The 12625-nt window shown below is 37.8% G+C and overlaps 1 protein-coding gene and 1 pseudogene across 1 annotated transcript in view; one reads left to right on the forward strand and one right to left on the reverse strand.

Annotated features, from left to right (window-relative positions):
* Positions 1-1294: 1294 nt before the first annotated feature.
* LOC104944375 (myosin-10 pseudogene) lies at positions 1295-3516 on the reverse strand (annotated as a pseudogene).
* The window catches only part of LOC104944376 (vesicular inhibitory amino acid transporter-like), a 20390-nt gene continuing 11186 nt past the window's right edge, over positions 3422-12625 (forward strand). Inside the window, exons 1-3 of the mRNA XM_010769900.1 lie at positions 3422-3430; positions 9827-9984; positions 10529-11078. Coding sequence (XP_010768202.1) covers positions 3422-3430; positions 9827-9984; positions 10529-11078 — 717 coding nt within the window. The remainder of the gene's footprint in view (positions 3431-9826; positions 9985-10528; positions 11079-12625) is intronic.

Below are 12625 nucleotides of genomic sequence, written 5' to 3' on the forward strand. Positions count from 1 at the left end.
ACATCTGTCAATCATACTGTCTGTGTGTGTGTGTGTGTGTGTGTGTGTGTGTGTGTGTGTGTGTGTGTGTGTGTGTGTGTGTGGACAGGATTCAGTCAGGAGAGCTCAATACACTCTCTGTCCCCAAAAACATACAGTGATAAAGATCTCACTTTCACACACGAGTGCAAAAGACAAGACGTCTAAAAGTGAAGACCAGTGTGCAGAGAGCAGAAACGCTGACTGGCATTTTTTTATTATAACAACTGAGGGTGAAATTCAGTCTACAGCTGTGAGAATCATGGGTTTTTAGATCCAACAAAATACAAATCACTCAGTCAATATCAGTCTGTGTTTCCAGAATATTCTTTACGTTTTCCCTTTGCCGTCAAACTCCATTGATAAAACCAGTGATATTAACACGCAGAAAACCAATGTTGATGGTCTAACGCTGCCTCAATCCATTCGCTTGTTTTTGTGTTTTTGGACGATTACAAACTAGCCACAACAATACAATCAAAACCCAAAGGACCAACGCAGAGGTAGAGCAGCAACGACGTCTTTAAATGAAGTCTGGTTGCTCTGACAAAATGCTAATTTCAATTATAACAACTAGGATTCAATCTACAGCGGTGAGAATTATGGGAGATTAAAGGTTAGTCATCACAAAAGTAAAATCATCCAATATATATTACAACAAGTTTAAAAAAGAAAGTCCTCTCCTGCTAATGTTCAGGTGTATATCAGTATGTAGTGTCTCTACTTTAAAGAGTCCTCTCCTGCTGATGTTCAGGTGTATATCAGTATGTAGTGTCTCTACTTTAAAGAGTCCTCTCCTGCTGATGTTCAGGTGCGTATCAGTATTTAGTGTCTCTACTTTAAAGAGTCCTCTCCTGCTGATGTTCAGGTGTATATCAGTATGTAGTGTCTCTACTTTAAAGAGTCCTCTCCTGCTGATGTTCAGGTGTATATCAGTATGTAGTGTCTCTACTTTAAAGAGTCCTCTCCCCCTGATGTTCAGGTGTATATCAGTATGTAGTGTCTCTACTTTAAAGAGTCCTCTCCTGCTGATGTTCAGGTGTATATCAGTATGTAGTGTCTCTACTTTAAAGAGTCCTCTCCCCCTGATGTTCAGGTGTATATCAGTATGTAGTGTCTCTACTTTAAAGAGTCCTCTCCCCCTGATGTTCAGGTGTATATCAGTATGTAGTGTCTCTACTTTAAAGAGTCCTCTCCTGCTGATGTTCAGGTGTATATCAGTATGTAGTGTCTCTACTTTAACTTCCTTCACTGTTACCGACCATCTCAACAGTACATAAGGTTTCTGAGTCACTCACGTAAATGAGTCCCGAGTAGTATCTCTCCTTCAGGTTGTTCAGCACCGAGGCCTCGTTCAGGCAGGTGAGCTCCGCCATGTCCTCCACTTTGCTGAATTTGGGCGGGTTCATCTTCTGGATGTCGTCCTTGTTGACCACGACCTTCTTTCCGTTCTCGGCCAGCTCCAGCTGCACCTCCTCTCCGCGCTCCTCCCTGATGCCGGCGGCCTCGAAGCCATGGCGCTCTGAGGGAATCCAGACCAGCTTCTTGGCCGTCCAGTCAGCCTGCGTGGCCGGGTTGTAGACGACGGCCCGGTCCACAAACAGGTACCGCTCCGGGTCCTCCTGTCCACTCCGTTGAGACATCTTCTTTTACCAGAGCAACGTGGACACCTGCGACAGAAAGAGGAGAGGGGTTCATGAGGGCTGCAACTAGGGGTTACTTTCAGGAGCAATTTCTTTAAAAATTATTTTCTAGATTGATTGTTTGGGTTTTAAAACACTTAAACACTTTACATTTCTGTAAAACATTTCTTCTAATTTCTTCATATTTGTATTTACTTTGGGAATTGCATATTTATTTAAAAACTCAAAGATACTTATTTGAATATAAAACAGACAAAAATTACAATTTTCAGATGCAATTTCTTTGATTATTATTTTTCTAGATTGATTTTTTTTTTTATAAGTTTTTTTTTTCCTTTTTTTATATATATATATATATATATATTACATTTTATTTTAATCATATCTTCTTATTTTTTTATTTAAATATATTTTATAATATAATATTTTAAATCGTTTTTTTTATGCATATATATAAGATTTTTTCTTATTTATTTGTTTTTGAGTATTTTTACTGCAGTATTGATACTTTTACTAAAGTCAATAATCTGAGTACTTCTTCCACCTCTGAGTAGACTAAGTATACAGTAGTATAACATGTAAATACTACAAGTACCTGAACATTGTACTTAAATAAAGAACTTGAGTGAATGTACTTCATTATTTGGACACCTGGGACAGAAAGAGGAGCTCGGTATCATGAGGGCTGCAGGGGTTACTTTCAGGAGCAATTTCTATAAAGACTATTTTCTATATTGATCGTTTGGGTGTTAAAACTGAGAAAATATTTAACACTAATTTTTTGTATGTTTACAATTCTGTAAAAACATTTATTTTTATATTTGAAAATACTTTTAATAATTTTGTAATATTCAAATGTATTTTAAACATCTTCTTATTTTTTCATTTAAATATATTTCATAATAACATTTGTATTATCTTTCTTTTTTTTGTATATTTAAATTATTTTTTCTTATTTGTTTGTTTTTGAGTATTTTTACTGCAGAATTTATACTTTGAATTAATCAAATAATCTGATTACTTCTTCCACCTCTGAGTAGAAGTATAAAGAAGTATACAATTGAAATACTAGTACCTGAACATTGTCCTTAAATACAGAACTTGAGTAAATGTAGGCTCCTTCATTATGTTCTCCCTGTTCTCACTCAATCTGCACAATGCGCATAGTGCGTAGGCTGCACCGCTATCACGACACATCAAACCCCCTTATATCATAACATCTCGCGGTATTTAAAATAATAACACATATACCCCGTCGTTAGGATAATAACCACACATCGTGATAACACAGGTGGAGACTGCGCAAGGGCAAGTCCACGATAAACACAATGAATAAACACAAACGTTAACTTTAGATACATAAATACATTGTTTAGCCACAGAAAAATGTACAAATAGAGCTTACTTAACAGCTACTGTAAATAGCTTAACTTATGTTAAGTTTTACGAGTTAGGTGGGATATTATGTGGACCACCTCATATTAAAACAGTGAGTTGTTAACTCACTACGTCACCTAAATAGTGTCAGAATAAAGTTTGTAATAAATATTTTTGTAAAGTGTATTTTCCTCATTTGCCCCGCAGTGAGGCTGTACTCCTGTCCTTGAGGTGGACACAATAATGTTCAAACATTCAACGGCTTCATTTCCCATGTGCACAATAGCTGCAGTGTCGTTTTTGGCAATGCACATCGTAAATCCAAGGCTTCTCCAACAACGCAACATATAATATCCTTAACATGAACACGAAAATGAGGTAAAATGGTGCAGGTAAGTTGCAGGAATGGCTCACCTGGTGTAGTCTGCTGTCCTGTTATGTCCCTGTGCAGCTTTCAGCTCCTCTCCTCTGAATGAGATGCATTTATCGGGGCTTCGGTATGCAGCAGCAGACCTGCCTCCACACTGCCCCCCCCTTCGCCCCCCTAAACCCTGCACCGCATATGTATGGACGGCCAACCATGCCATAAAGCCGTGCCATCTTCGTACTGTTTCTGATTGTATGTAAAGCTTATTTGAGCACTAGGAAAAGCGATATATAAATGCAATGTATTATTATTATTATTATTATTATAAAAGCCACTATTTTTTACACGTTTTTTAGTTCAACACCCGTTTTTTTCTGGCGTTTACGGAAGCCAACAGGGCCATAATCACTGTTTTGACCCGTTTTTTTTGTTAAACACCTGTTTTTTTTTGCGCTTTTTACAGAACGCCGACAGTGCCTTAATCATCACTATTTTGGCATGTTTTTAAGTTAGAACCCGTTTTTCCCGCGTGTTTTACAGTACGCCAACAGTGCCTTATTCATCACTATTTTCGCACGTTTTTTTGCATTGGTTTACCGTGTTTTCTATTCAAAGTTTTTTTTTGTCGCGTTGTAGTGAAATGGTAAAAAACAGTTTTTTCCAGTACAAGAAAGAAGAGTTAAGCCAGTAAAGAGCAATACATATTTGAAAGACAAAGCCACTATTTCAACTTGTTTTTGTTAAACCCCAGTTTTTCCTGTGCATTTTCAGCTATTTAAAAAAGCTGCTATTTACTTTGTTATTCTTAGAAAACTTTTTTTCCGCTACAAAAAAGAAAGACGAGTTAAGAATAAAGCCGTACCAAAGCAATGAATACATGAAAAGTTCCTGCCATTGTGAAGGCTGTCGAGACAATTAAATCATGCGTAAACATTTCTAACGAAAGCTCAGTGAAAGCAGGGTTTTCGACTACCTGCCGTGGTGCCCTTGAGTAAGTACTGCTGCAGGCCATTGAGGGTTTGGTATATGACTCTTGCTTTAAAATATGTGCCCTCAAAGATCAAGCACTTATTGTAGGTTGGTTTGGATTGAAGCGCCAGCTAATGAAATGCCTTAACGTAATTAAATGGCATGCAAAGCAGATCATTATTGCAACGGTTTATTGCATGCATTTTAAATAGGTAGTAAGGTGTATTATCGCTGCAGAACATTTTTTTTTTTTACCTCATAGTTCTTCACATATAAATATCAAAAGACACAAGTACTCACACAGATCACATAACCCTATTTAAACATGAATATAAAGGGTTAAACAGTACAATGTTTGTTATCTGTAAATGAACTTAGAATCAGTAATGTGTTTGTATATCAATTTGACACTGCTTCATTTTGTATTGTATAATAATTCTCATGTTTAATGTTTGTATTATTGTTTTAATTATGTTAAATAAATCTAATCAAATCAAAACTTGCATGACTTAAAACCAGCTCCTTTACATTACGTTGTTCAATTCTTACCTTGAAAACAAATTTAGATTTCTTAATTGATTTTATACGTTTTGAAGTGTATTTATCATGTTCTAAGTATTTTGTCAATATTTGAGCTCCAAGTAATATGATTATTTTGTATCTTTTAGTCCCTCCTGTTTTAACTAATTTATATTCTTACTTTTTTCTGTATAGATTGAATTAGTTGAATAGTAACTATAAAAAAAAACATGTCGCTTTATCCCGTTCACAATGAATAGACATCATTCCCTTCTCCTGCAGTAACACCGCCCTCTTGTGTCTGAAAGCCGCAACTGCAGTATTTTATACAAAATAATCTCACAATAATACACAACTCTAAATGTTTTTAACAGAGGGATTTTATTACAAATGGGGAATCTCATAACACGGGAAGCAGGTTGTCTGTAATTAAATAGCATCCATACTAAATGCTGGGAAACATACCGTGGATGAAAAAAGCGTTGTATTGTTATTTACAGTCTGTTAATGTAGGAGGCTTCAGCGGCCGCCCCCCCTCCAGGCTGCTGCTCCTCTCTTCTTCATTTCATCCCTCCTCCTCCTCCTCCTCCTCTTCCTCCTCCTCCTCCTCTTTCTGATTATCTCCCGGTGTCTCTCTGAGCTCCGTCACTGATAGAGAGCATGCCTGGCTGACATGGCTGGTAATGAGGCTCCTAATGCAGATGGCCTCTCCCGCCCTTCTTCTACTCACTTTCTCTCTTTTATATACACACACCACACACACACACACACACAACACAACACACACACACACACACACACCACACACACACACACACACACACACACACACACACACACACACACCACACACACACACACACACCACAATACACACACACACACACACACACACACACACACACACACACACACACACACACACACACACACACACACACACACACACACACACACACACACACACCGTACGCACAAACACACACATCATGATGGCAGCCCCCCTCCCCTCGGCAGGTGGTCCAAAGCACTCCTGCGTTAAACAGTAGTTGGAGATGTTTTGAACAGGATAAATAGAAAAAAAGCATGACAAGCACTACATTTGTCTGATTATTCAAGCTACAAACACACACATGTCAACACACCCTACACACACTCAAACAGCTTCATCTTCATGTTTGTTCTATTGTTCAAGAAGAAAATGGCCGATCCTTAGTAAGTTGTGTAAAAGGGGTAATTTGACTAATAATAAGAATCAGCATTTTGCATGAATATCTTATTGTGTGCTTTGTTATATTGTTTTTGGCCCAGCTGTCAATCCCCTTCTCCTCTAAGGGCATAATTGTTTCTCATTTTTTGTTGTTGAATGTCACGGCCCTAACACACAAGAACATAATTAACCTTCACAACTACAGTAAATACAAAAGCAGCAGCTCTTTTCAAGTGCATTTCGCATCTCTTGATCTTTAAAGGGTTGATTCACTTAAATGACAAAAACAAAGAAGATCGTATTTCTCTTAGCAGTGTTGGTATCCAGGCATGCACACGGATGTGGTTATCTTTGTCTGGGTTTTGAGAGATTTATCTGAGATGTTTGCCTTCACATCAAAGCAGTATGTGTATGGATTTTGCTAGTGGTACTTAAGGCATTGAAAATAATATTTCATACAGCCGATTCAACGTTATGTGTCTTTTAGAAACAGCAACCGTGTTTCATGATGTTCAGAGTTTGTTTTGGATAATCCACAGAACAAACTGTGAACACCATTTTTAAAAAAGGAACATTTCTTTGGTAGAAAACAGTATGATAAATCTGTTGAAGATGAGATCTGAGGATTATTCAGAGGAACACAGCTTCTGAAAATAGATGCTGCTGTTAAGGTTTTAAATAATGTACAATAACGACTTTACTTCACCTTTGTTGTTTGGTTGTGGTGGCAAAAAAACTCAGAGACTGATCTTATCTGCATCTCTAAATATCACAAAATAAAAATAAATGTTATTTTATAATTAGGGTGAACAACCTTCAGGGCATGTTGCGATTGATCGTTTGTTTTTAGGAAAACACTGAGGATGACTAAAACACAGATGGTCACATTACATTCTTAACTTCAAAATGAAATGCCAGTGACAATCTGAACCTCATATCATTAGTGACTCATCCGCAAACTGCATCCAATCCAAAACCAATATTGTACACTGTCCAAAGTGAAAATAACCTCACTATTTGACAAATACCTGCTTTTACAAACAGCAAAAAATTATCTGATTGTTTTTTATAATGGCACTGAAACAAGCCTTCATCTGTAGCATAAATGAATGTCACATAGACAAACATTGTGAGTGACTTGAGTTCTTGAACTATGTGAAAAGTTGAAAACAAGACTCCCCAGGGAGCCAGACTAAATGTCATAAAGTGCACATCAGCTAAGGATACATCCTGTTGGCCAAGCAGTTACTGCAAAAGGGCAATACAAGGGACATATGTCTGTTGTATTAGTACAGTTCAACACTAACTATAGGTCAAGGTCTTTTATGTAGATCTTATTGATGAGTCTAAAAAGAACAACAACTGATGATTCTTTCGCAACGTTTCTTATCAGATCCCTCAGAAACAGACAACAAACGTTGGGGTCCTAATTTAACAAGACATTTCAAAGGGTTTTATGATCTCAGCTATGCCTTTGCTTTCCTAGATCTAATGGATGTTTCCTTTGGTCAATTATGTTGAAGTCACCCAGCTACAGTTTATAAGCTACTGATGTTATACTCTTCAAAAACTACAGCCTAAACACACAGTTTCCTTGACTTTAGACATTGATATCACCAAAGTGGCTAAGTTGATTTTTTAACCATTCAAACAGTATTTGAAACAACCATCTTCTATCTGTCTTTTACCGTCATATGCACAATAGCTTCAGAGTAGTTCAGGCTCCTCCAACAATGACACAAACAATATACTCAAGACAAAAAATAGATCAAATGAAAACACTGCAAGAAGAAAAAGAAATGAAACAAGAGAATGTTGCAATGGACACAATGGTGTAAGTAAATGCAAAAAAAGCAAGTTATTTACCCAAACAAGTAAGTATAAGTAAGGTTTGATAAAAACAGTATTTTAAATTAAATATTGTAGGGGAATACAATACAGCTGATTGGAATAATATATAACTAAATAATAGGAATGTAAACAGATGTGTGCGTAAAGTGCTCTTTTAAGTGCTTAAGTGTTTATCATGCGTTTTCCTTTTTATCTAAATAAGTAAAGAAACCCTGCTCTAGATAGAAACAAAGTGTGATTAATGGCACGTGTCAGCTTGCCACAGTGATGAGAGGACGTTTAAAAGCCTTTCTCCTGGATTTATATTAGTTTATCTATCTAGGCAGAGGTGTAGCCAGCCTGGGCCTGATTAGCTTATTACGGGAAATGAGCAGCAGCCGTGTGAGTGACAGCGGGCTGATGCATGATGGGAGTGTTGTGCTCCGGTAAATGACTCCTCCTGAGCACAGTTATCGGTGTATTGATCCGTTATCTTATCTATCAGCCTCTCGAGGACTCACCTCTCTGCTGGGCATGGCAGCATTGCCATAGTAACGCGGTCAGAAGCACGAGCCGGAGTCGCTTCATTTCGTCCTGTTTTAAAAAGTTTGATATTGTGCCGCGTGCGCTGTGGAATCAGCGCTGGGGTCCTCTAGCGCAGCTCCGTGTGATGCGTTTAAAGTCAGAGGGAAGTTTCAGAGAAAGTTGATCCAAAGTCTCTCTCTCTCTTTACTCCTCCCTTTCCTCTACTCTCTCCCCCTTCTCTCCAGGTTTAAACATGGGGCAAAGGAGGGGTGAAGTGAATTGAAAATTAGATAGATAGATAGAACTTTTTACAACAAACATGTATTTGCAGTATTGATTATAAAAGTTACCATTGGGCATCAGAAAGGCCCATATCAAGCAATGCACCACATTGTATCAGGTGAGCTTGTGTTTTGCGTACATTATTATTAATGTATGTACATTATCATTAGCTTATGTCTGGCAAATGAATGTAAAATGTAAAAAAATACAACATTTTCCTTAGAAACGTAATGGTGTAGAAGTGTGAAGTAAAATGACTAATACTAAGATAAAGTTCCTAATAGGTATTTTATTATATAGCAGATTAATTAATTTACTTGGGTTACTTTTTTGAAACTTTAAATTCTGGGATCATTGCGAGCATATGGTAACCCTGAAATTGGGTAATCGGATTACTTTTTGATGAGATCCAGTGAGTTTCAAAGCAGTACTGTAATTAAAATAATGTTTCCCACTGCTGCCAAACAATTGTAAACATGTGCTTAAGTTAACAATTGCTTAAACCATTACAGGGTTTAAGGCGTATTATACATCAATTGCTGCAAAACTGAAGCAATTTTGGAAAGAAAAGCTTCAAATGCTACAAAGAAAATGAAATGTTGCATCAGCACAGCTCTGGAAACAACAAACAAAAGAGCATAGCAGGGTGAAGAAGAGAGAAAGAACTAAGTAGAGAAAACTTCAGAAGTGAAGAGTTGGACAAAAGTTATGGTCAAGTTTTGACAAGTGAGTTACACAACTGTTCTGTGGCTCCTCCTGCTGCCCTGCACAACTCACCACAGTCTGGGGCTAAACCCAAACTGCAAATTATCCCGCATTTAATGAAAGTGAATGAAGTCATACCCTCAACTTTATCCCTGCGTTAAGGCCATTAAATCTGTTTACTTCTTCACTGTTGAAAACACGGCTATATTAAAATGTTACAGCTCACCAACTTGTCAATCACTGCACACACCTGTGCAAGAGTGTTTGTGCAATTGTGTGTTTTTGCAGATTATCTACAGGCAGACATTGTGAGTGTGTGTGTTTGGGGGATATTTTTGTAGGAGTTTGTTTATGTGTGCAGTGTCAGTCAATCTTCCCCAGACCCAGAGACCTCCAGAGGCAGAGAGGCTGACTCTGCGCACAGTGAGGCTGAAGATGGGCTCTCGTCGCTGGGCTCGCAGCTCTGGGCAGCCCTGGAGCTCTGCTGGGTCTCTGTGGGGCCGGGCAGTGTCGAGACTGCACCTGGACTGGACATCAAGGTGAGTCACAATATGGGATACATTCATTTATAGATTTACTGTAGCCTACTATTTATTTTCATATCGAAATAATTACTTTTCTAAAAATAACTATGATTATTAGTAGGTTCATCATCATTCTTCATGTTAAACTGTATTGTGCATCATGTAGAGTATCTGCTAAGTTCATTGATAGTAGAAACTTTTCTGTATACATTTTCTAGAGTCAGAGTAACAAGGTACTTTACAAGTCAATAAATAACACTTATTGTTCCTTTTGCATAATAGTATTGTTGTCAATATACATATTTTGTATAGTTTGTTCAAGTTAAACTAAAGATTACACAAATATGAGGACATTTCTTTAAAGGTAATGAGGCTGTCCTTTCAAGATATTCAAAGCAGACTCCATTGTATTCTTAAACTCATTATGGCATTTGGAAGGAATAATATGATAAGAACAGTTGTATTGAACCAAATACACTCAATATGGTCTATTACTAATGTAACTGATGACTCAAAAAACATTAACTCATTTATTGAAGTGGTTTGTTTTGATTGGCAGGTTTTTTCAGGAGGACGAAGAGATGCTGATTCTGACCCACAGCGATGAGTTGAGCCGAACCTATGGTGAGGACAACAGATTGCCTTTGGAGAACATCACAAACAGAAACAACAGCTCTGAGGACACCACGAGAAACAGCACCTTTATGCAGGAGAGTCCAACTCTTAAAGAAACCAGAGCCACTGTTATCTCAACCGGACCCAGAACCATCACCATAACTTCAGCCGTTTCCACTTCAGACTCCTTTTGGTTTAAAAACTCCAACATTTATGGCAAAGGGAAAATATCCTCTGAGACCGACAACACTGAGGAGAACAAGACACAATCCTACAGGATGTTTAGAGGGAATATGCAAAAGCCAAGAATTTCTGAGCGTGGAGAGGAAGGAGAGGAGACTGTGGAGGGGACTTCTCAGTTTGGTACCAACTTGGAAGAAGAGATAGCAAAGATGAGTTTGGGTAATCCTGTTCAGAGCCCCAACCCCGGCACCAAAGGGCTGAACACCATCACCACCTGGGAGGCTGGCTGGAACGTCACAAATGCTATACAGGTATATTAATAATAACAATTCATTACATTTTTTATTAGAGTGCTGTTCAAGGCACTCAAAGCGCTTTACAATTACGTATTACATGTAATGTAACAGTTATTACTGTGGACAATACCCAATAATATAATTATTACTATTATAATAATAGTCACATGCAGGGTCAACAATTATTTCCTCTTACTGTATAGGACGTTATAGTAGAGATTTAGTGACTTTACATTTCAATCCAAAGGACCACTCGAAGTTGTTTCACATTTTACTATACTAATGCCAAATATCACATCATTTAGATTACTGTAAACCATTTCATTTCAAACTTTATTTCGAACAGATTAAAAAAAAAAAAATACCGTATTGTTAAAATAATATTTAACAAAAAATAGTCATATTTATATATTCAACACACACTTTCATATTAATGATGAATCATATGTGTCCGAAAGGGAGCAGGAGGAAGCAAACGCTTATTAATTCCCACCCCTTACTTACTGCTGATCAATGATTATCCTTTAAAGTGCACCTGTCATGCTATTTTTAGGCAATAGCATAGGTCTATGAAGTGTTTTGCTCAAAATACCAAACAGATCACCCATTCTAGCCATGCCTCATATCCCTCTATTTCACTTCCTGTTTCAAAAGTGCTGATTTGGAGTATAAAGCTTTAAAATAAAGGAGGCGGCTGAGCTCATGCGGGAGATGCTACCGGCAGATACTGCGGTGATGAAACGCCACATCATGGATTATCAAGTATTATTTCTGAAACAGTATGGAGCTCAAAGGCTTTCTCTCTTGCCGGTTATACCACAAGGTGAATTCCTTTTTATTTCCTGCTTCTTCACACACATGCTCTCCAGTACAGGTTAGCTCTGAGTGTTAGCGATACTATTGTAAACACCGACCATATTACGTCCAAAACAGTCGGGCATTGTTTTTGATAGCAACGTTTCTGATAGGGCCGTGGGTGTAAAGCCAGCCTACATTTCAGATATGTCATATCTGACGTAAATCTGGATCAGCTCCGTTGTAGCCCCGTTTTAGAGATTTGGGTACGGAGGAAAAGAGAGAGGGTTTTATTTTCTGACGCTGCGTGAGTTCCCCGACACACCGGGGACACATATTTATGTATAAAAGACATAAAAAAGTGCATTTTGCATGATAGGTCCCCTTTAACCCTCCTGTTGTGTTCGTGTCAAACCTGACCGATATACTACTTTCATTAATCATAACTCTTTTGTTTTACATTCGATTGCATTAAGGCTTTATGATATCCTTCACAGTAGACATTTGAACATATACAATTGCTGATCACCACTTTCATTGAATTTTGGATGATTTAGTCAACTTTTTAACACCCATGGTGTCCCCGGTCAAAAATGACCGCCATAAAGAAAAGGAATTTGTAACCATCCAAACACAGAACAATTTGATACATTTCCCGCTCTTATGTGCCCATCCCCCCACATGGATCAAACCTGGCACGCGCAATACATGTTCAGTGTCTTTACTGCAGTTGTTCATGTATACCAGTAGTCTGATACAATATTTAC

The sequence above is a fragment of the Notothenia coriiceps genome, unplaced genomic scaffold (genome assembly GCF_000735185.1).
Source record: "Notothenia coriiceps isolate Sejong01 unplaced genomic scaffold, NC01 NC01_scaffold00008023, whole genome shotgun sequence".
NCBI classification, from domain to species: Eukaryota; Metazoa; Chordata; class Actinopteri; order Perciformes; family Nototheniidae; genus Notothenia; species Notothenia coriiceps.